General features: G+C 48.5%; 1 protein-coding gene across 1 annotated transcript in view; it reads right to left on the minus strand.

The window, feature by feature from the left end:
- Positions 1-25088, minus strand: part of CHD1 (chromodomain helicase DNA binding protein 1) — a 560349-nt gene that overhangs the window by 337429 nt on the left and 197832 nt on the right. The window contains 2 exon segments of the mRNA XM_030193417.1: positions 9397-9486; positions 18234-18450. Coding sequence (XP_030049277.1) covers positions 9397-9486; positions 18234-18450 — 307 coding nt within the window.

Genomic DNA, 25088 nt, shown 5'->3' on the forward strand with positions numbered 1-25088 from the left:
TAGGAAGTAGGTGATACAACCATTTCTTCTTTTATTTTCTTTTAGTTCCCCATCCATCAGTCAACATAACACTACACAGATTCTTCAGTGAAATAGACAAAGATAAGTATGCATTAAAAAAAAAGATATACAGTGCACTCCATTTAAGTGCACGTCAGATAAGCGTATGCTCTGTATAACTGCATGCTGTACTTCGGTCCCGTTTTTGGCGCCATCAATTTCTATGGGAACAAACTTCGGTTTAGCGCACCACTGATAAGTGCAAGGTTCGCTTATATGCATGGTGTAAGACCGCTCCTCTGCAGGAAAGACTCTGCATAAGCGCATGCACGGAATATGGAAGCAGATTGCCGCATGACAAAGGGGCGGTAAATTTGAAATCTCGTTGGTTAACTGCCACAGGCAGAATAAGCGAAAGAATGTTGCTAGAGTGTACACTGGAGTCGGAGTCGTCGCACAACTGTAAGACTAACATTGGCTGAACAAATAGAAGTTCTTAAAAAATTAGAAAACAAGTCAAGCATCTATTGCTAAAGAATATGGTGTCAATCCCAGTCAAATTTCACGTATCTTGATGTAGAAAGACCAGCTTCTGGAAGATAGGGTATGATACATACCTGTAGCAGGTGTTCTCCGAGGACAGCAGGCTGATTGTTCTCACGACTGGGTGACGTCCGCGGCAGCCCCCACCAACCGGAAAGAAGCTTCGCGGGACGGTCGGCACGCAGGGCACGCCCACCGCGCATGCGCGGCCGTCTTCCCGCCCGTGCGCGACCGCTCCCGCCAGTTGAATGACTAGCAAAAGATGAAACACAACTCCAAAGGGGAGGAGGGAGGGTAGGTGAGAACAATCAGCCTGCTGTCCTCGGAGAACACCTGCTACAGGTATGTATCATACCCTTTCTCCGAGGACAAGCAGGCTGCTTGTTCTCACGACTGGGGTATCCCTAGCTCTCAGGCTCACTCAAAACAAGAACCCAGGTCAATGGAACCTCGCAACGGCAAGGAAACAACAGAAATTGACCTACGAAGAACAACTAACTGAGAGTGCAGCCTGACCAGAATAAATTCGGGTCCTGGAGGGTGGAGTTGGATTTACACCCCAAACAGATTCTGCAGCACCGACTGCCCGAACCGACTGTCGCGTCGGGTATCCTGCTGGAGGCAGTAATGAGATGTGAATGTGTGCACAGATGACCACGTCGCAGCCTTGCAGATCTCTTCAATAGTGGCTGACTTCAAGTGGGCCACCGACGCTGCCATGGCTCTGACACTATGAGCCGTGACATGACCCTCAAGAGTCAGCCCAGCCTGGGCGTAAGTGAAGGAAATGCAATCTGCTAGCCAATTGGAGATGGTGCATTTCCCGACAGCGACCCCTAGCCTGTTAGGGTCAAAAGAAATAAACAATTGGGCGGACTGTCTGTTGGGCTGTGTCCGCTCCAAGTAGAAGGCCAATGCTCTCTTGCAGTCCAATGTGTGCAACTGACGTTCAGCAGGGCGGGTATGCGGCCTGGGAAAGAATGTTGGCAAGACAATTGACTGGTTAAGATGGAACTCCGACACCACCTTCGGCAGGAACTTTGGGTGAGTGCGGAGCACTACTCTGTTGTGATGAAATTTGGTATACGGAGCATGAGCTACCAGGGCTTGAAGCTCACTGACCCTACGAGCTGAAGTAACTGCCACCAAGAAAATGACCTTCCAGGTCAAGTACTTCAGATGGCAGGTATTCAGTGGCTCAAAAGGAGGTTTCATCAGCTGGGTGAGGACGACGTTGAGATCCCATGACACAGTAGGAGGCTTGATAGGGGGCTTTGACAAAAGCAGGCCTCTCATGAATCGAACGACTAAAGGCTCTCCAGAGATGGCTTTACCTTCCACACGATAATGGTAAGCACTAATCGCACTAAGGTGATTCCTTACTGAGTTGGTCTTGAGGCCAGACTCTGATAAGTGCAGAAGGTATTCAAGCAGGTTCTGTGCAGGGCAAGAACGAGGTTCTAGGGCCTTGCTCTCACACCAAACGACAAACCTCCTCCACTTGAAAAAGTAACTCTTTTTAGTGGAATCCTTCCTAGAGGCAAGCAAGACCCGGGAGACACCCTCAGACAGACCCAACGCAGCGAAGTCTACGCCCTCAACATCCAGGCCGTGAGAGCCAGGGATTGAAGGTTGGGGTGCAGCAACGCTCCGTCGTTCTGCGAAATGAGAGTCGGAAAACACTCCAATCTCCACGGTTCTTCTGAGGACAACTCCAGAAGAAGAGGGAACCAGATCTGACGGGGCCAAAAGGGCGCTATCAGAATCATGGTGCCGCGGTCTTGCTTGAGCTTCAGTAAGGTCTTCCCCACCAAAGGTATGGGAGGATAAGCATACAGGAGGCCGGTCCCCCAATGAAGGAGAAAGGCATCTGACGCTAGCCTGCCGTGTGTCTGAAGTCTGGAACAGAACAGAGGCAGCTTGTGGTTGGTCTGAGAGGCGAAAAGATCCACCGAGGGGGTGCCCCACTCTCGGAAGATCTTGCGTACCACTCTGGAATGGAGCGACCACTCGTGCGGTTGCATGACTCTGCTCAGTCTGTCGGCCAGACTGTTGTTTACGCCTGCCAGGTATGTGGCTTGGAGGAGCATGCCGAACCGGCACGCCCAACGCCACATCCCGACGGCTTCCTGACACAGGGGGCGAGATCCGGTGCCCCCCTGCTTGTTGACGTAATACATTGCAACCTGATTGTCTGTCCGAATTTGGATAATTTGGTAGGACAGCCGATCCCTGAAAGCCTTCAGTGCGTTCCAGATCGCTCGGAGCTCCAGGAGGTTGATCTGTAGATCCTTTTCCTGGAGGGACCACAGACCCTGGGTGTGAAGCCCATCGATGTGAGCTCCCCACCCCAGGCGAGATGCATCCGTCGTCAGCACTTTCGAGGGCTGCGGAATTTGGAATGGACGTCCCAGGGTCAAATTGGTCCGGATGGTCCACCAGAGCAGTGAAGTGCGGCAACTGGTGGAGAGGCGGATGACATCTGCTAGATTCCCGGTGGCTTGGAACCACTGGGAAGCTAGGGTCCATTGAGCAGATCTCATGTGAAGACGAGCCATGGGAGTCACATGAACTGTGGAGGCCATATGACCCAGAAGTCTCAACATCTGCCGAGCTGTGACCTGCTGAGACGCTCTGGTCTGCGAAGCTAGGGCCAGGAGATTGGTGGCCCGCGCTTCGGGAAGGTAGGCCTGAGCCGTCTGGGTATTCAGCAGCGCTCCTATGAATTCCAGAGACTGGGATGGCTGGAGATGGGACTTTGGGTAATTTATCACAAACCCCAGCAGCTCCAGAAGTTGAATAGTGCACTGCATGGACCGGAGGGCTCCTGCCTCCGAGGTGTTCTTGACCAGCCAATCGTCGAGATATGGGAACACGTGCACTCCCAGCTTGCGTAGGTAGGCCGCTACCACCACGAGGCACTTGGTAAACACTCGTGGGGCAGAGGCGAGCCCAAAGGGCAGCACACAATACTGAAAGTGCCGTGCGCCCAGGCGGAATCTGAGATACTGTCTGTGAGCTGGCAGTATCGGTATGTGAGTATATGCGTCCTTTAAATCCAGGGAACATAGCCAATCGTTTTTCTGAATCATTGGCAGAAGGGTGCCCAAGGAAAGCATCCTGAACTTTTCTTTGACCAGGAATTTGTTCAGGCCTCTCAGGTCTAGGATGGGACGCATCCCCCCTGTTTTCTTTTCCACAAGGAAGTACCTGGAATAGAATCCCTGCCCTTCCTGCCCGGGTGGTACGGGCTCGACCGCATTGGCGCTGAGAAGGGCGGAGAGTTCCTCTGCAAGTACCTGCTTGTGATGGGAGCTGAAAGACTGAGCTCCCGGGGGACAATTTGGAGGCAGGGAGGCCAAATTCAGGGCGTATCCGCACCGCACTATTTGGAGAACCCACTGGTCGGAGGTTATGAGAGGCCACCTTTGGTGAAAGAATTTTAACCTCCCTCCGACCGGCAGATCGTCCGGTACGGACACTTGTAGGGCGGCTATGTTCCCGTGGATCCAGTCAAAAGCCCGTCCCCGGCTTTTGCTGTGGAGGCGCAGGGGGCTGCTTAGGCGCACGCTGTTGACGAGAACGAGCGCGCTGGGGCTGTCCCTGTGCCTGACGAGGCCTTCGGGCCGGCTGGTTGTACCTACGCTTCGCAAAAGAATAGGGTGCAGCCTGCCGGGCCCGGGAAAAACGTCCACCTGTGGAGGTGGATGCTGAAGGCGCCCGGTGGGAGAGCTTGTCGAGAGCGGTTTCCCGCTGATGCAGTTGGTCCACCATCTGCTCGACCTTCTCACCGAAAATGTTATCCCCCAGGCAAGGGACGTCAGCCAGTCTCTGCTGGGTGCGGTTGTCCAGGTCAGAGGCACGCAGCCATGAGAGCCTGCGCATCACTATACCTTGGGCCGCAGCACGAGATGCCACGTCACAGGTGTCAAAAATACCCCTGGACAGGAACTTTCTGCACGCCTTCAGCTGCCTGACCACCTCCTGATAAGGCCTGGACTGCTCCGGCGGGAGCTTCTCGACCAGGTCCGCCAGTTGTTGCACATAGGTCCGCATGTGAATGCTCATATAGAGCAGGTATGACTGGATGCGGGTCACGAGCATGGAGGATTGGTAGGCCTTCCTCCCAAACGAGTCCAGAGTGCGAGACTCCCGCCCCGGGGGCGCCGAGGCGGTATCCCTCGAACTCCGTGCCCTCTTGAGAGCAGAATCCACGACCGCTGAGTCATGGGGCAATTGGGGCCGCATGAGCTCTGGGTCAGAGTGGATCCTGTACTGGGACTCTGCTTTCTTGGGAATGGTGGGGTTAGTTAATGGTCGCACCCAGTTCCGGAGCAGCGTCTCCTTCAGGACATTGTGCAGCGGTACCGTGGAGGACTCTCTAGGTGGTGATGGATAGTCGAGGACCTCGAGCATCTCGGCCCTCGGCTCTTCCACAGAGACCACGGGGAAGGGAATGCTGATAGACATATCCCGCACAAAGGAGGCAAAGGAGAGACTCTCAGGTGGTGAGAGCTTCCTCTCCGGTGAAGGCGTGGAGTCCGAGGGAAGGCCCGTAGACTCCTCTGAGGAGAAATATCTAGGGTCCTCCTCTTCCCCCCACGAGTCCTCATCCTCGGTATCGGACATTAGCTCATGTAGCTGAGTCCTGTACCGGGCCCGGCTCGACGTCGAGGCACCGAGGTCTCGGTGTCGTCGAGCGGTGGACTCCCGCGCCGGCGGGGACGGAGCTCCCTCCATCGACGTCGACGGGGACTCCACCTGCGTGGCGGTCGAGACCGGCACCGCAAGCGGCGGCGGTGTCGACAGCCCCGGCGCCGGGCTAGAGCTCGCCGGCGCCACAGTCATCGGCGCCGAGGGCGCAAGCACCCCTGGCGCCAGCACAGCCTGGCGCATCAGCCCTTCCAGGATCCCCGGAAGGATGGCTCTGAGGCACTCGTCCAGGCCCGCTGCCGGGAAAGGCGGTGGGGCCGGTAAGGGTGTCGGTGCCGGAAGCTGCTGGGGGCCAGGAGACGGCACCGAGGTGCCGGAACCCCGACGCGTCGGTACCTCCACAACCGACGGAGACCTCTCCTCACGACGATGACGCTTCGGCGGCGTCTCCTCTCCGACATCGGGATGCACCGAAGGCGACCGGTGACGGCGCTTCTTGTCTTTCTTCCGATGCACGTCACCGGCGCCGGAGGGCATGGAGGAGGAGGAGGTCGATCCCCCTCGGTCTCGAGGTACCGGGTCAGACAGGGTTCGGTCTCGCGGCCCACGAGCTGAGGGCGTGACCGGGGCCGACTGCCCACGCGGCCTCTCACCCCCACTCTCACCGGAAGACCGGCGGGCCGACGGGACCTGTTCTCCTGGGGTTGCTGCCATCGGTGCCGATGTCTCGGGCATCGATACCGGTACTAGAAGGGCCGGGCGTCGATACCGATGCCTTCGAGGTCGACGTCGAGGGGCCGGCGCAAGTTCCAAAAAGACGGTCCCGCAGAACTTGCCTCGCAACCTGGGTCCGTTTCCGGAGACCGAGACACAAAGAACACGACTTGAGATTGTGCTCCGGCCCAAGGCACTGGAGGCACCAAGCGTGGGTGTCGGTCTGCGAGATCGGCCGGCCGCAGCGACCACACTTTTTAAATCCACTCGGGACCTTCGAGGACATCGACGGAAAAATCGCGTTGGCGAAGTCAAAGTCGTCAATGGTGGCTAAAATCACACCACGAAAAACAAACGACCGAGCGGCCACTAGGCCGCAACGTGGCGTCCCCGCTGGAAGCGAGGGAAAAAAGGGAGCGCGTGTCCCACACGCGCAGGGTTTTTTTTTTTTTTTTTTAAAAGGAAACCGGACGGTAACTAAACCGATAAACAAAGTTAGAAAAAAATACGATCAGCGTAAACGCGATCGAACGATCCGGCGGCTGAACAGAGAGAGCGCAAAACACGACTCTCTCCAGGCGCGGAAAAAAAGGAACTGGCGGGAGCGGTCGCGCACGGGCGGGAAGACGGCCGCGCATGCGCGGTGGGCGTGCCCTGCGTGCCGACCGTCCCGCGAAGCTTCTTTCCGGTTGGTGGGGGCTGCCGCGGACGTCACCCAGTCGTGAGAACAAGCAGCCTGCTTGTCCTCGGAGAATGGCAAAATACAAATCCACAACGGAAACGGGCGATGAAAAGCTGAGGAGGTAGAAGATGCTGTTCTTCGGTGGTTTTCTCAAGTTAGGAGCAGACAGTTTCCTGTCAGTGGTCCACTGCTTATGGAGAAAGCTAATCAGCTAGCTGAAAGTCTTGGACTAACTGAATTCAAAGCCACTGTTGGATGGTTGGAAAGATGGAAGGAGAGGAACAACATAAAATTCAAGAAACAGCAAGGTGAAAAACAAGACGCTGATGATTCTGGTGTTGAAAATTGGGTTGTTTTAGTCCTTCCTACCATCTTGAACAAGTTTGCACCTCGTGACATTTTCAATGCTGACGAAAACGGACTCTACTGGCGAGCGATTCCTGATGGAACAGTTGAATTCAAACAAGCCGAAACTACAGGAAGTAAAATGTTGAAGGACCGACTGACGATCCTCCTTTGCTGCAATATGGATTGGAGTGAGAAGTTGGAACCACTCATCATTGGAAAGAGTAAACAGCCCCGTTGCTTCAAGAATGTTAAGCGACTTCCCGTGTCATACGAGGCTAATGCATATTCATGGATGACTGGGGAAATTTGGAAGCAGTGGCTAAAGAAGTTAGACACTAGAATGTGGGCACAAAAGCGTCAGATTTTGTTGCTTTGTGATAATTGTGCTGCACACAGTGATGATGTCAGGCTGTCTAACGTCAAGGTGGTCTTCCTGCCACCAAACACTACCTCTCTCATCCAACCTTTAGTTCAGGGCATAATCAATTTCAAACAACATTATCGGGCTCTTGTGCTACGTCATCTGATGAGCGTTATGGATGACCAGACTGGCGAGAATAAACGTGCTGTTATTTATTTATTATTACATTTATATCCCACATTTTCCCACTGATCGCAGGCTCAAAGTGGCTTATAAAGGCTGTAGTGCAAGCTACAGTACAAGAAAAACAATTATACAAATTCAGAATAAGATATAAAATAACAATTAAACATTAAACATGTTGAACTGGCTGGAAATCTATCACTGTTGGATTCCCTACATATGCAGCAAGAAGCCTGGAATCATGTTACACAGGCAACCACTGTTAACTGTTACAAGCTGGCAAGCTTTGTTAGGAATGTGGAGAGGGACGAAACAGATGCAGCTGTTGCAAACACGTCAGATGAATAGGCTACTGACATCCCAGCCTGTGTTACTGAAGAGGAGTTTCATCACTAGTAGCTGTTGATTACGATCTACAAACAGCTGACGACAGCACTGATGTCCAGATATGCGCCCACACGTAGGCAACAGCTGATGATGAAATGAGCAACGAGGCACATGCTGATGAAATTCAACAATCTCCTGTCACTTTTGCAAGAGCGCTGGGGAGTCTCAACATCGTGCGGGCCTATCTGGAGGCCACTGGATGTCAGTGCTATGACAGTTTATACCGCCTGGCAGATGGAACTCACAGACACGAAAGTGTACAGAAGACTATGACTGATTACTTCAAGTAAGCCTAACGTCAGTTAACGGAGACTGTATACTGTACGTATAAACAGTACTGTACATATGTTTATCAGATGTCAAGCTTCTTTTTTGGGTCACAACGGTTAAGTGCATGCTCCAGTTAACTGCATGCATTTCTTTGGTCCCAGACCCTTGCACTTAAGCGGCTTGCACTGTATTTAAAACAGTTGTACTGGAAAAAGATAAAGAAAAAAAAGTTACATTTGAAAAAGAAAAAATACAATTGAAATTGATAAAAGAAAGTAACAAGCAAAATCATATATGAGACAAGTCTCTTGAGGAAGCCCACCTCTGATGGTCTTTACTACTCAAAAAAATAAAGGTTAAAATTGGGAGAAACTACAGAAATTATAGTAGTATAGTTACATATTTATAGCTGTAGTTGTGAAAATACATACTTAAGTTCAACAACTGGATACTTTGGAAGGTAGCATTTCAACACAGTCAGCTAAGGAGCAGCACTACACACAAAGAGAAGTATGACCAATGCCGGGCAGACTTCTACGGTCTGGAACCCAAAAATGGCAAAAACAGATCAGGATCAAAGATGGAATGGGCCTCGATGGCAACTCTAGTAGCTGGAAAGTAGGACTGATACCGGGCAGACTTCTACGATCTGTGCCCCAAAACTGACAGAAGGGGAGACAGGTTAAGTATACCAGTATTAAATCATGAAGAAGTGGAACCTATGCAGAGTGCTATATTAAACTCTGGCTACCTTGTTGGGCAGACTGGATGAACTGTACAGGTCTTTATCTGCACACATTTACTACATTACTATGTAGTACCAATTTCTTGGATGTGTTTCATTTTTAGGTTTCTGTTCTTTTTCTGTTTACACTGCATCATCATCTATGACTGTCATACCAGACAGGTGGTCTCCAGTGCTTTCAAACAGACCTAAGGTATGATTAGAGGGGCCTTTGCTCTCTCTCTGCTCTGAACAGCAACTCTCACTTGGCCCTTGGCTGATATTGGTACTATTCTTGTGGTACTAAATCAGAACAGCATAACTACTTGTACCAGCAGAAAGAAGGGAACTTACATAAGGCATTAATGTCTAGTATCTCAATGGAGATGCAGATTCTGTATTACAAGCACGACATGTACAAATTCCTTTCCCCAAAATGAGCTTACAGATTGCTGTACCAAACAGGAAGACTTTTACATATTTTAAAACATTATTGCTGAAATTTACTCATGCATTCTAGTCAAGACTAACCTTATCCTTCAAGAGAATTTCATAAGTTGTTAAAAGAATATTAAATTTTAATCTCTTTGTCTGGGGATGCATCCATTCATGAGTTCTTATCTACAAAAGACAATAGAACCACAGCAAATATTACACATGAGAAATATAATTCTGGTGCAATAAAAAGCTATGCTCTTTATAAAGCAGGTTCAAATGAAATATAAACACTTAATGCTTATTAAGGAGCTCATCTGCTAACAGTGTCAGTGCACACTGTCTACCACAGGTCCCGTTTTATTCCAATGGGCCCTGCAGTAGATAGGAGGTTGTTTATTAAAGGCTAGTACATGCTAAGTGACAAATCTCTCATCTTCAACACAGCACTGGAGCAGAGGGACAGCCTAACAGAGCAGTGGGAAGAGAACCAGGGAAGCTTGGTTCAAATTCCACTGTGGCACCCTGTCATCTTGGACAAGTCACTTAACCTTCTACTGCCTCAGGTACAAACTTAGATTGTAAGTCCTCCGGGGACAGAAAAATTATCTAGTGCTCTGGATGGTAGCCTGATCCCTGAGCTCCTGCTTCGTCACTAACTTAAGTTGCTTAATTCCCTGCAATCTGCCTTTGCATTAGCCTTACTGTGCTTCTGAAATGTTGGCGAGAATATTATGGCTTCCCGAACTAAGTCTGCTACTAAGGAGGGCAATACGGACCCACCACCCCAATAAGCCAGTACCCGGTACCCAAATCTTCCTCATGCCATGCATCCCCAGGCCCCGATTTCCTATCTCAGTCAAAGTCCTTTCAGTTGGTGGCCGAACATCAGGAGGCCACCTGCTTTTACAGCAGATCTCAAGGTTTTAAGCTCTATTTCATGGAAACGCACCAAGAGTTGAAAAGCATAGGGACAAGATTTTAGAGAAAATGGAGACTGCGTGTGGTCCTTAAAGATTTGGTTATGAGACTGAAGGACTTAGAGACCCATGCTGATGAGCATACTGAGGATCTACAAACACTGCACACTCAGACGGGATGTCTTTGTGTGCAGTATGAAGATATGATCATGCACTAGAGTTTAAACCAGTGTTGGAGATTTTACAAAAGGAAAAGATTTCATACCGTTGGAGCTTCCTCTTTGTCTTGTCTTTTGTTTTTGCAGGCAAGAATCACCAAACAAAACCATCTCTGAGGCTTGACGGATTCTACAGAGGTTAGAGGTAGTTCATCCCTCATTTACATCTTCATCAGTGGTGGCGCCAGCTACTCGCACTAAACTTCAACAGTGGCAGCGAGTCCCGGATAAAGCGCAAAAGATGCAGTGGTTCTCATCTGCAGTGATTCACTCTGACTTCTCTGTAACGTTAGTACATCTTGATACCTGCTGATTGTTAAATTTGAAGCTGCTGCTTCTCTCCTTTGAAGTGACATCCTTCTTTGTTGAGCTGTACTTTTACTGTTTGCAAAAGTGGGCCGAGATCTAGCTTTAGGGATGCCCTCTACTGTATTCAGTTATGTACATTGTTGTTAAGAAGCATTTGTGGCTGTGTGAATCGATGTGTTATTTGAACTCTAAGGGATGTATTTTGCTTTGTTTTTCTTCTTGCATAGTGGGTGGAAAGAGCAGAATTGGTTGAACTGGGGTTCTGTGTCAGGATCTACATTTCTTTGCAAAGCGGGCTTCAGCTTGCATTTGTAGGTGGTGCCTTTTTTTAGGGGGGGGGGGTATGGGGGGATTCTAGATGGCTAGGTTTTTATTTTTGTTGGTTGGAGCAGTTTTTTGTTGGAAAAGAGATGGCTGAGGGGGAATATGATTGAGGTCTATAAAATCTTGAGTGGTGTAAAACAAGTAAAAGTGAAATCGATTTTCTCTCTTTTAAAAAGACAAAGACCAGGGGACACTCAATGAAATCACATGGAAATGTTTTTAGAACAAATAGGAGGAAATATTTTTTCGTGCAAAGAACAGTTAAGCTCTGGAACTCGCTTACTCCTGCTAGAAGTCTGCATGATTGCGCAGCACAAAATTCATGCAGAATTCCCCAGCCACGCAGGATTCAGCCTTTTTGCGCAGAATATGGCTGGCTGCCTCCCCTGTCCCGGTGGGCCTTCCGCAGGCATACCTTAACAGTTCCTGGTGGTCTGGTAGCCTATTTGTCACAGGAAAGCACCACACTCTTTCCTGCACGCTTTCGCCACTCTCTGGCCGGTGCTCTGCTTCTTCAAAATGGCCACCGAGACTTCAAGCAACAATCTTGTGAGACTGTCACAGGAAGTCTCGGCGGCCATTTGTAAGAAGTGACGGTACCAGCCTAGATCAGTGGCACTGGGCAAGAGAGTGTCTAGTTCTTTCCCACCCAGAAGATGCACTCCTAATGCAGCTCATCCTCACTGTAGCTCCCTGGTGAGTGCGAGTGCGGGAGGGGCAGTGCAGGGTCTGGAAACAACTATGGATGGTGTGGGGGCTGAGAAAAACTATTGATATAGGGGACGCTGGAAAAAAAATTATGGATGGTGTATGGGTGCGGCAGGGGACTGGAAAAAAAAAAAAGGCTATGGATGGTGTGTTTGTACAGCTGAAAAAAAAAAACTATGGATAGTGTGTCGATGCAACAGGGACTGGAAAAAAACTATAGGTGGTGAGTGGCAGCGGTGGGGGGGGGGGGGGCTGGAAAAAAAACTATGGGTGGTGTGTGGGTGCGGCAGGGGGCTGAAAAAACTATGAATGGTGTGTAGGTGCGAGGTAGAGGAGTAGTAAAAAAGATGGATGCTATAGGTGCTGGGAAGGAAACCGAGAAAAATATGGATGGTATCAGTACAGGGAGGGGGGCTTTAATATTGTTTAAATTATAAGAAAGGGAGAATTTTACAGAATTTGCAAATTTTGTGCACAGAATTTTGCGTGCATAATTTATAAATATTTTGCGAAAATGTTTGCTTTTTGGCAGAGAATTCCAATAGGAGTAAACTCGCTGCTTGGAGGATATGGCAACAGAAGTCAGCATATCTAAGTTTAAAAAAGGTTTGAACAAGTTCCTGGAGGAAAAGTTTATAGTCTGTTATTGAGATGGACATTACGGAAGCTGCTGCTTGCCCCAGGATTGGTAGCATGGACTGTTGCTACTAATTGGGTTTCTGCCAGGTACTTGTGACCTGGACTGGTCACTGTTGGAAGCAGGATACTAGGCTAGATCGACAACTGGTCTGACCCAGTTTAGCTATTCTTATAGGGAAGGGGATGGTACTGCTTCGATTCTTTCACACTGGAGGAAGGATTATTATTGTATTTTGAATGGGCTGTTTATTTTCTTCTGGGTGGGGAAGGGGAATTTTCCACTGGCTGTGTAATTTCTTTGCTTTTGTTTTGTTAAGTTTACTGAACATGGAGATTGACCTTAAGATTTTAAATCAGAATGTAAAGGGATTTAACTCAACTGGGAAGAGACATTTACCCTTGTTTACTAAACCACACTAATGGCTGCCGTGCAGCAATGCCAACAAAGCCCATTCAAAGTGAATGTTGGAGTAAGTGTCCTGTGGTCTCATTACCCGCCCTCGACATCATAACGTTTAGATTGGAGGGCGATCTCATCGGGTCGGTCACGGGCAATCGCGGCCACATGGTTCAGGAGACTTGTCTCGGGTGAGGCATGGACGGCTCGAGTCTCTTGGCTATGTGATCGGGCTGCAGGGTGTACCGGCTCTGCCTTGCCCACCGTCCGCTGGCTGTTCGCCTCTCACTCACCACTGCGGGTCTCTGCTTTGCTTGCCGTCTGCTGCTCTCTGCTCACCACCGCGGGTCCAGGTGGTTGGGCGGCTAGGTGAGGCTAAGGTGGGAGTAGTGGTCTGTCTAGGTGTAGGTCGCCAGTGCCTCATCTACTGCCGCTCGATTCTGCGGTTCCGGGTGGTCAGCTGAGGCGGAAGGGTCGTTTGCCTCAGCTTACGTCGCCGTTCGTTGTTCGTCTCTGCAGCTGCAAGCGCCGGGTGGACTCGGATGGGGTGGTGTGGGTGCTGGTCAGGCCTGGGGTATGATCGATCTCCGAACTTGGCTCCAGCGCTAGCCCCCGTGGGGAGAGGTTCGCCTGCCTCTCCCTGCTTGGGAGTGGCAGCGGCTCGCACCACCAGCTGATTCCGTTGTTTCAGACCCCTTTTGCTGTACCTGTTACCCACAGCCTCCACGAAGGTACGGAGCTCATCAATGTCCGTCCTATTCTGTTGCCATCTTAGAAGGGGATTCTTTAAAGCTGCTTCCCCATGTGGTAGGAGACTACATTAATACAAGACTGTAGTTCATATTAACAGCATAGAGCAACAACATAAATTTAAAGACTCTGAATCTGTTTTTCAGCAGCTACAGGCTACCTGATAGAAATGAGATAGGTACTAAACAGAAAAAATGGCCTATGCCTCTGCCAGGCTGAAATATCAGGCTTATGAAAAACAAAAACCAACAAGATAACCCATAGGTTGGCCTCGCACCTGCGTAGACAACAGGCTAACAAAAGCATATTTAAAATTCAAAGCAAGATCTGGCATTTTATTGATCCATACCACTGACATGTAGAAGCAGCTTAGGGAATATTACAGTGAATTATATACTGTAGACTCTGGGATTGACTTTGCGGCCACTAATTATTTGTCTGAGCTTGATCTTCCAGTCTTAACACCTGCAAAACGAGCTTCTCTGGATGGAGAGATTACGGTTAAAGAAATACTACAAGTTATTAAAATTCCTACCTAATCATGATAGTTTTCAGGGAATTCTATAAAATTTTCACTTCCAAGTTTGCTCCATTACTCAATGCTGTTCATTTAGGTTGCCCCTTGCCGCTGTCTAAGATGGAAGGTTTGGATTGCAGTGATACCTAAGCCGCAGAAAGATCTGATAGTGTGCCAGTCCCATCGCCCTACCTCAGTGATGAACAGAGATGTAAAAATTTTGTCAATGATTTTGACCAATAGGCTTGCTGCAATCCTACCTTCCTCAATTCATCCTGACCAGGCAGGCAGGCAAGCCTCTGATAATATTCGTAGAACTGACCTGGTCACGATTTCCTGTTCCACTCAAATGCCGATGTGCCTTCTTAGCATTGATGCCGAGAAGGCCTTCAACAGCGTCCACTGGCCTTTTATGGGTGCGGTACTGTCCAAATTTGGTAAGGGATCCCATTTTTCGGCCTGGATCTCGGCATTCTAAACTAAGCCACGGGCCTGCATGCACATTAATGGGGGTAATTTTCAACAGCTTGAGTTGAGAAGGGGGAAGCGACAAGGTTGCCCTCTGTCTCCCATGATTTTTGCACTGGTGACGGAACCATTGGCAAGTGTTGTTTGCACCAGTCTGGATGTTCATGGACTTAGTCTTGGTGACACTCAATAAAAAATTGTGCTTTTTGCAAATGATACATTTCTATCATTTACTAATCCCCTTGTCTCATTTCCAAGCCTATCATCTCTCTTGCAAAGGTTCTCGGCAGTCTCAGGATTTAAAGTTAACATAAGTAAATCTGAGGCTTTTAATGTTAATTTGGATAGTCTTCTTTAACAGGCTCTTCAGCAATCTTTTAGTTTTAAATGGGTGGCCAATAAAATTAAATAGTTGGGTGTTTACCTAACCCACTGACTATTCTGATATGTTTCAAGAAAATTATCCTGCATTAGTGCAGGAATTAAAGTTGACCTTGATCACAGGGATCACTTGTTCCTTTCCTGGTTTGGTTGAACAGCCATAATAAAAATGAATCTTTTACCTAGGCTCTTGTATTTATTTATGAATTCTTGTATCCCATTATTGCCCAAAAGAAGTTTTGGTTCAAAGTGGCTTACAGTTTACAGTGAAATTACAATAGTGTTTTACAGTTGTGACGTAAAAGAGGCCATGTGTGTCTTACATGGTTATAGAAGTTGTTTTTTTTTTTTTTTTTAAGTGTGTTTTCAGCTCTTTTCGGAATTGAAGACACTTACTGATGCTTGTGATGGCTTTTGGTATCGAGTTCCACCATTTGGATCCCAGATAGCCAAATCCTGCTGTATAGATGGTTCTCTTTCAAGTCTTGCCTACACCTTTGCCTAGAGCTTTTGTTTCTTATCTTCAAAAATCACACAACATGCTTTATATGGAACAAGCAGCATTCGTGATTGCTTCATAGCATTCTTTATAGGGATAGGAAACGGGGGGGGGGGGGGGGGGGAGACTTGGTGTGCCTCACTTGTTTCTATCATCAAGCGGCTCACACACATGCAGCCATTGAGGGGTTTCAAGCCTATCCTCATAAGCTGAAGATTATGTTAGAGCAGGTACAGTTGAACCAATGAACTTGGCCTCTTTGCTGTTGATGCCTCTTCAGCATAGGGAGCTTACAATGGACCACTTATCCCACTACTTATTATACGTTTTAGGTTTGGGATTGCACGGGACGAGATTAAGGCTTTGTTTTTCAAGTTTTTTCCTATTGTGGATAACCCTCTTTTTGCACCTGGTCAAAGCCCTGGGGTCTTCAGGCAGTGGCATCTTACACAGTTAATTATGTGGAGGTAACTTTGATGATGCTAATACCTTTTGAGGAGCTGGCTCGTGACAATCAATTTCTGCCAAATGAAAATTTTGCTCATTTGCAGCTCATTCATTTCTTAACTTCTTCTTCTTTTTTTTTTTTTTTTTTTTTAATTTGTACCCTGCGCTTTCCCACTCATAGCAGGCTCAATGCGGCTTAGGTACTTATTTGTACCTGGGGCAATGGAGGGTTAAGTGACTTGCCCAGAGTCACAAGGAGCTGCTTGTGCCTGCAGTGGGAATCGAACCCAGTTCCTCAGAACCAAAGTCCACCACTCTAACCACTAGGCCACTCCTCTACTCCAATCTATTTGAAATCTATTAAGCCTGTCACACAGAAAAACACTTTCCTGGAAGATTTATGTGCCAATTTTCGTAATACTTGTAAATTAACTTCAGTGCTGTATCATTATCTTAGGGACAGACCATCCCTTGATCTGTCTCAGAGCTAAATGGGAAGCTGAGCTAGGTACTTGATATAAGTAGCATGAGTAGAAGGCAATGGAAACAGCATTGCAACATTTGTCTAAAGGGTCATGGATTTGATATACTGCCCCTTCTGTGGGTACAAGCAAAGCGGTTTACATATACTATATGCAGGTACTTTTACATTCTTAGTGGGCTCTTGAAAAAGGTATTTAACTGTTCAGTCTGGGACCGACGGATCATATAAGGAAATATTCTGACAACCTGATTTCTGAAGGTATGTAGAGTATCGGTATTGGTCTTAACTCCAAAAGACTGACGATCAATCTTCTTTAAGCTGAAGCCCCAGCCCAACTGGACACATCTGATAAATAAATTGAGTGTCCTTGGTATGGGACCTAGAGTAACTAATTGGGTTAAAAGGGTAGTGGTAAATGGAGCTTGCTCTGAAGAAAAGGATGTCAGTGGAGTACCACAGGGATCGGTCCTAGGGCCGGATCTTTTTAACTTCTTTGTGAGCAATATTGCAGAAGAGCTGTCTGGTAAGGTTTGTCTCTTTGCGGATGATACTAAACTCTGCAACAGGGTGGACACCCTGGAGGGTGTGAATGACATGAGGAAGGACCTAGCGAAGCTGGAGGAATGAACCGATATTTGGCAACTAAGGTTTAATCCCAAAAAATGCAAGAATCCGAGGGAACGGTACCGTATAAGGGGGTGAAGTGCTTCAGTGTACGAAGGAAGAGCGGAACATGGGGGTGATTGTGTTTGATGACCTTAAAGCTTCCAAACAGGCAGAAAAAATGATGGTCAAAGCCAGAAGGATGCTTGGGTGCATAAAGAGAGGCATGACCAGCAGGAAAAAGGATAGTGCCACTGTATAAGTCTCTGGTGAGGCCCCATTTGGAGTACTGTGTGCAGTTCTGGAGCCCGCACCTACGGAAAGATATAAATATATTTTTTTTTTTTGTTACATTTGTACCCCGCGCTTTCCCACTCATGGCAGGCTCAATGCGGCTTACATATTGTATACAGGTACTTATTTGTACCTGGGGCAATGGAGGGTTAAGTGACTTGCCCAGAGTCACAAGGAGCTGCCTGTGCCTGAAGTGGGAATCAAACTCAGTTCCTCAGTTCCCCAGGACCAAAGTCCACCACCCTAACCACTAGGCCACTCCTCCACTCCGAGTCGGTCCAGAGGGCGGCTACAAAATTAGTAAGCGGTCTTGAACGCAAAATTTATAGGGACAGGCTTATGAACCTCAACATGTATATGCTGGAAGACAGGAGGGAGAGAAGAAACATGATAGAGATGTTTAAATATCTCAAGGGCATTTATGTACAGGAAGAGAGCCTTTTTCAAATGAAGGAGAGCTCTGGACAGTTGTTTGAAGTTAGAATTTAAAAGAAATCTCAACCTCCCTCCTTTAGGATGATCTTCATGAATAGAGTCTAGGACTGTGGCTATTTCATTTGAGTCCAATCAAAACACTGACCCGAATTTCGTCTGGGTAGCAGTATGCAGTTAAAAGGCAAGTTTTTTGGCAAAACAAAAAGTTAAGAAATAGCTGATGGGCCACAGAATATCAAAAGTCATGGCAAACGAAGACACTAAGTAGCTGCGGATCCACTCCAATACAAAAATTACTGAATATTAGCAAATAAAGGTTTATACCTTTCCAGAATGCTCTAGAAGTTAAGCACCAATGCAAAGTCATATAACCTCTTATATGATTGATAAACCTACTCATCTTCAGAGTATATTCTTATTTTTGCTAACTTATTTTTAACCTAAATTCACAAGATAAACACTTTAAAATTACACCTCAAGTGCAAGATTAAACTTGATATTGGCAGTTGCATTGCATAAGATGGAATTAAGGTTACTCACCATATTTCGACTGTTGATATCACCTATGTAAACCACAGCATTCATCTGAGGGGCCCAAATTTGAATTTCTCTTTGCCAAGAGGTGAGTGTAGAAAGAGGTACAACAAGCAGAAAAGGCCCATATAGCTGGTGTTCGCTGAACAGGTAGTTCAAAAAGGAAATAGTCTGAATTGTTTTTCCAAGACCCATTTCATCTGCTAGAATACAACTGTTACTTCTGCAAAACATAAAAGTACATACATTACCAGTGACTAATTACAGACCACTAGAGCAGTTAGCTCCAAAATTACTACTGAGATATTTACAGTAAATAATAAACACGGCAAACATCTATAAGATATTGCCATGCGTTCCTTTAAATTCCAGGAGGAAACAAAGTGAGAGCAAGAACAGGAGGAAATTTATAATTCTAACAAAAATAATGTCAAAATCATCATTCATTTGAACTATAACTATACCTCCCTGAAAGTCAGTCAGTAACCATCCCTAACACTAACCCTTCTGCAAGCCAGTCAGCAATCCTCTCAGTCTTTATTTTCCACCTCTGCAAGGCAGTCAGCAACTTCCCAGACCCTGCAAGCCAATCATCCCCCTTCAGTCTATATCCCAGTAGGTCAGTCAGCCCATCTCCTCCCTCAACCATCTCAAGCTAGCCAGCTCCATCATCCTTCTCCTCTCCCCAAAAAGCCATCCAGTCAACCTCCCCACTTCCCTCAACTAGCCTTAAGAGACTTTCACTCTGCTGTTTGCAGATACTGAAGAAGCAGCTCTGTGTGAGTGAGTCATGGAGGAGCTCTCACGTTGGTCTCAGGTGCTCAGATTTTGAAAGCCAACGCAAGGGTTCCTGTTCTGTGTGGCTCAGACTAGCACAGCGACATGTGGTACAGGATAAAACAAAAACACCTGCTCTGATTGCAGCATAGGCTGTAACAAAACACTTATTTTTATTATTTTTTTTTTTAAGGCCACAAATATCACACGTGCCAGAAGCAAATTCCTAGTCCCCATGGCAACATGGGACCTGAGATTAGTGAAACCCTGCCCTAAAGATTCTGGTTCATTAACACCTTCTTAATGAGAGATGAGATATATTGTATCTGTTTAAAACTTAGGCCAAGATGCACTAAAGACTCGTTAAAGCCCTTCCCTTACCGAATCGGTAAGGAACGGGCATGCATCATGGAAAAGGAATGCAAATGAGCTGCTCGTTGTAGCTCACTTGCATTCTCTATTCCATCTCTAACAGCCAGCCGGTCGAGCATGCGCAGAGCAGCAAAGCGTTATGCTGGCTGCTCTGCGCATGCCAATCTCTTTCTCTCGCGATCCCTCCCTTCCTCCTGCCCCTGGTGTCCTGGCTCGCTCCCTCCCTCCCTCTGTGTGATGGGCTCACCTTTGTGCCCCTTACTTTGGCCGCCTTTCACGACGCACTCCACTCGATGAAGGGCAGTTGAGGCCGCCCATCCATAAAGACGCCCATTTTGGCCGTCATTCCCCACCCGCAATAATAAAAACGGCCTTTTTGGACGTGCTTCACTCAGCTGAGAGACCTGGAAGTCTCTGAGCCAATCGCAACACATTTAGCTGAGCTAAACGCGCTGTGATTGGCTCAGAGACTTCAGGGTCTCTCAGCTGAGTGACGCACGTCCAAAAATGCCGTTTTTATTATTGCAGGGGGGGAATGACGGCCAAAATGGGCGTCTTTATGGATGGGTGGCCTCAACTGCCCTGCATCGAATGACGTCCAAAATGGACTTTGTTTTTGAAGCGGAGCGCTATTTTTTTTTGGGGGGGGGGGGGGTTGACGAGCATTTGGGCGTTCTTTCGAGTGAAGGACGTTTTTTTTTGTTCCCCGATTTTTTTTTTTGGTTACTTTGGGCCAAGTTTTATCCTGCGCAGCCCCAACGAGAGGTACAGACCTCTCGTTAGATTTTCCAGCGTTAAGGCAATCGGAAAAGGTTAGTGCATCTCATTACAACAGGGTTTCTACACAATTTGCTCATCTGCATTCCGTTTTCGTTAACTGCTACCGTTGTCAGAAAAAAGTCTTTAGTGCATGCCAGGATTTACTAATGGCTCGTTAATGACTCATTAAGTTTAGTGCATCTGGCCCTTAGACAGAGATTTGTTTTGGTGGTGTTTATGTTTAGACAAAGTTCCTTCAGATTCAGTACATTAAGAAAGAATAAGGTGTTAATTTAAGAGTTGTTTCATGTTAAAAGGATGATCTTGTGAAGTCTTATCGCAAGTCACAAAGGTTGAGCAACACTGTAGGAGTATACCACATTAAGCCATTAACTTATCAACAGACATCAACACAAACCTTTTCTTTATAATCATTTATATTTTCTTTTTAGTAACTGTTTTGTCTTTCCTCTTTGGCAATGCTACTACCATGCCCCTGTGCCACGATAATCAGAAGCCTCTCGCTGTTCCAAACAGCGATCTAAAATTAGAGCAGGAACAGGGCGAGGCAACACCACCACTATGATCAGAGCTAATAGCATACAAATTTGGCATGCTATTAGCACTGATCACAGGGGTAAAAGTGCAGGAGGATTGTGCCACCCGCATTTGTTTGACAGGTCTGGGCTGTCAAAAGACCGGACCTGTCAAACGCAGGAGATGGAGGTCCACTAGACCCCCAGAACCCCTGCCATTTCTTCGGTGCTGGCCTAGTGCCTCCCCTCCAGACAGCAACACAGGGACTGGAGGTTCAGTGGACCTCAAGTCCTTCCGACCCTCCCCACCCAAAAGCATGAGGGGCTGGAGATCCGGTGGATCTCCAGCACCCCAAACCATCACCCACCCTGGTGATCTAGCAGCCAACTACCTCCCCCTCCCCCGTACCTCCCAGCGCTGCATTCAAAATGGTGGCGCCCTAACCAATGTATCTTGGGATGCGCTACACACGGCTTCCTTACCATATAAGGGAGAAACTCATATTTTATTTATTGCATTTGTATCCCACATTTTCCCACCTATTTGCGGGCTCAGTGTGGCTTACAATAAGACATGAATAATAGAAATACATTTGTTACAACTAAGTTATGGATTACATTGAACAGAGTTGTACGAGACATTCGAATATCAATGGGAGTATAACAATGGGACATCAACATAGAAACATTAGAAGGAGACAATGGGAAAAAATGGCATTGAAAGTATCATGGTACATTGTTCCGTAGGTAGGTGAATGATTGACTGGATAAAGGGATGTGGGATCAGAAGTGGATGTGTATTGAGTTGGTGAACAGTGAGTGTGGTTTCTAAGTGTTTTGGCTTTTTCCGTAAGTTTGTTCAAACAGGTGAGTCTTTAGTAGTTTACGGAAGGAGGCTTGTTCGTTAGTCGTTCTTAGGTTGCGCGGTAGTGTATTCCAAGACTTCGTGCTCATGTAGGAAAAGGTTGACGCGTAGTAGGGAAGCCCCACCCAGCGCATTCCAGAATGCACTGGGCAGGGCACAACCACTTTGAAGGCAGCGCTGGAAGAGGAGGGAGTAGTGGGGGAGGAATTTGCCGCTAGAGAACCAGGGCAGGTGGAGGGTTGATTTGGCAGCCGGTCTGGGCCACCAGGGATTTTTGGGGGGGCGAAGGGGGGTTAGAGAGAATGGAGATCCAACTAATCACCAGAACCCCTATGCCCTTGTGTTTGGGGAGAGGGTCAGAGGGATCTGAGGTCCACTGGACCTCCAGCCCCTTTGTCGCTGTCTGTGGGGAGGGAGGGCACTAGGCGACCACCAAAGTAACAGCAGGTGTTCCGTCGGACCCCAAGACACTGTGGCACCCTGGGATGTTGCCTCACTCTCTGACAGGGGGGGGGGGGGGGGCAGAAACAGAGCCTTAACCCTATCATCAGTTCTGAACTAGTGTAGGGTTAAGGTGCTATTCTGCCTCTACGATCAGAGCACTGTTCTCTGATTACAGAGGCGGAACACTGCAGAGCTCATTTAACTGAGTTAAGTACTACTGAAGTACTACTGACTGGCATGGGCAATGTTTGCGCGATGATCATGGGTGCACAGGTAAATGCGGGCACTAGTTCGGCGCTAGTGGCCTCTAGATCTCGCATTTTACCTTTGGTCTTCGGGCTGCCAGTGAGATCAGATGGCAAAGTGAATGATACATACCTGTAGCAGGTGTTCTCCGAGGACAGCAGGCTGATTGTTCTCACGACTGGGTGACGTCCGCGGCAGCCCCCACCAACCGGAAGAAGCTTCGCGGGCGGTCCGCACGCAGGGCACGCCCACCGTGCATGCGCGGCCGTCTTCCCGCCCGTGCGCGACCGTTCCCGCCAGTTGAATGACAAGCAAAAAGATGAAAACGCAACTCCAAAGGGGAGGAGGGAGGGTAGCTGAGAACAATCAGCCTGCTGTCCTCGGAGAACACCTGCTACAGGTATGTATCATTCACTTTCTCCAAGGACAAGCAGGCTGCTTGTTCTCACGACTGGGGTATCCCTAGCTCTCAGGCTCACTCAAAACAAGAACCCAGGTCAATGGAACCTCGCAACGGCGAGGGTATAACAGAAATTGACCTACGAAGAACAACTAACAGAGTGCAGCCTGACCAGAATAAATTCGGGTCCTGGAGGGTGGAGTTGGATTTACACCCCAAACAGATTCTGCAGCACCGACTGCCCGAACAGACTGTCGCGTCGGGTATCCTGCTGGAGGCAGTAATGTGATGTGAATGTGTGGACAGATGACCATGTCGCAGCCTTTCAGATCTCTTCAATAGTGGCTGACTTCAAGTGGGTCACTGACGCTGCAATGGCTCTAACACTATGAGCCGTGACATGACCCTCAAGAGCCAGCCCAGCCTGGGCGTAAGTGAAGGAAATGCAATCTGCTAGCCAATTGGAGATGGTGCGTTTCCCGACAGCGACCCCTAGCCTGTTAGGGTCGAAAGAAACAAACAATTGGGCGGACTGTCTGTGGGGCTGTGTCCGCTCCAAGTAGAAGGCCAATGCTCTCTTGCAGTCCAATGTGTGCAACTGACGTTCAGCAGGGCGGGTATGCGGCCTGGGGAAGAATGTTGGCAAGACAATTGACTGGTTAAGGTGGAACTCCGACACCACCTTCGGCAGGAACTTTGGGTGGGTGCGGAGCACTACTCTGTTGTGATGAAATTTGGTATATGGAGCATGAGCTACCAGGGCTTGAAGCTCACTGACCCTACGAGCTGAAGTAACTGCCACCAAGAAAATGACCTTCCAGATGGCAGGTATTCAGTGGCTCAAAAGGAGGTTTCATCAGCTGGGTGAGGACGACGTTGAGATCCCATGACACTGCAGGAGGCTTGATAGGGGGCTTTGACAGAAGCAAGCCTCTCATGAATCGAACGACTAAAGGCTCTCCAGAGATGGCTTTACCTTCCACACGATAATGGTAAGCACTAATCGCACTAAGGTGATTCCTTACTGAGTTGGTCTTGAGGCCAGACTCTGATAAGTGCAGAAGGTATTCAAGCAGGTTCTGTGCAGGGCAAGAACGAGGTTCTAGGGCCTTGCTCTCACACCAAACGACAAACCTCCTCCACTTGAAAAGGTAACTCTTTTTAGTGGAATCCTTCCTAGAGGCAAGCAAGACACGGGAGACACCCTCCGACAGACCCAACGCAGCGAAGTCTACGCCCTCAACATCCAGGCCGTGAGAGCCAGGGACTGAAGGTTGGGGTGCAGCAACGCTCCGTCGTTCTGCGAAGTGAGAGTCGGAAAACACTCCAATCTCCACGGTTCTTCGGAGGACAACTCCAGAAGAAGAGGGAACCAGATCTGACGGGGCCAAAAGGGCGCTATCAGAATCATGGTGCCGTGGTCTTGCTTGAGCTTCAGTAAGGTCTTCCCCACCAAAGGTATGGGAGGATAAGCATACAGGAGGCCGGTCCCCCAATGGAGGAGAAAGGCATCCGACGCTAGCCTGCCGTGTGCCTGTACTCTGGAACAGAACAGAGGCAGCTTGTGGTTGGTCTGAGAGGCGAAAAGGTCCACCGAGGGGGTGCCCCACTCTCGGAAGATCTTGCGTACCACTCTGGAATGAAGCGACCACTCGTGCGGTTGCATGACTCTGCTCAGTCTGTCGGCCAGACTGTTGTTTACACCTGCCAGGTATGTGGCTTGGAGGAGCATGCCGAACTGGCAAGCCCAACGCCACATCCCGACGGCTTCCTGACACAAGGGGCGAGATCCGGTGCCCCCCTGCTTGTTGGTGTAATACATTGCAACCTGATTGTCTGTCCGAATTTGGATAATTTGGCAGGACAGCCGATCTCTGAAAGCCTTCAGTGCGTTCCAGATCGCTCGGAGCTCCAGGAGGTTGATCTGCAGATCCTTTTCCTGGAGGGACCACGGACCCTGGGTGTGAAGCCCATCGACATGAGCTCCCCACCCCAGGCGAGATGCATCCGTCGTCAGCACTTTCGTGGGCTGCGGAATTTGGAATGGACGTCCCAGGGTCAAATTGGTCCGGATGGTCCACCAGAGCAGTGAAGTGCGGCAACTGGTGGAGAGGCGGATGACATCTTCTAGATTCCCGGTGGCTTGAAACCACTGGGAAGCTAGGGTCCATTGAGCAGATCTCATGTGAAGACGAGCCATGGGAGTCACATGAACTGTGGAGGCCATATGACCCAGAAGTCTCAACATCTGCCGAGCTGTGACCTGCTGAGACGCTCTGGTCTGCGAAGCTAGGGACAGGAGGTTGTGGGCCCTCGCTTCGGGAAGGAAGGCCTGAGCCGTCTGGGTATTCAGCAGAGCTCCTATGAATTCCAGAGACTGTGTTGGCTGGAGATGGGACTTTGGGTAATTTATCACAAACCCCAGCAGCTCCAGAAGTTGAATAGTGCACTGCATAGATCGG

This window comes from Microcaecilia unicolor, chromosome 2 (assembly GCF_901765095.1).
Source record: "Microcaecilia unicolor chromosome 2, aMicUni1.1, whole genome shotgun sequence".
Lineage (NCBI taxonomy): Eukaryota > Metazoa > Chordata > Amphibia > Gymnophiona > Siphonopidae > Microcaecilia > Microcaecilia unicolor.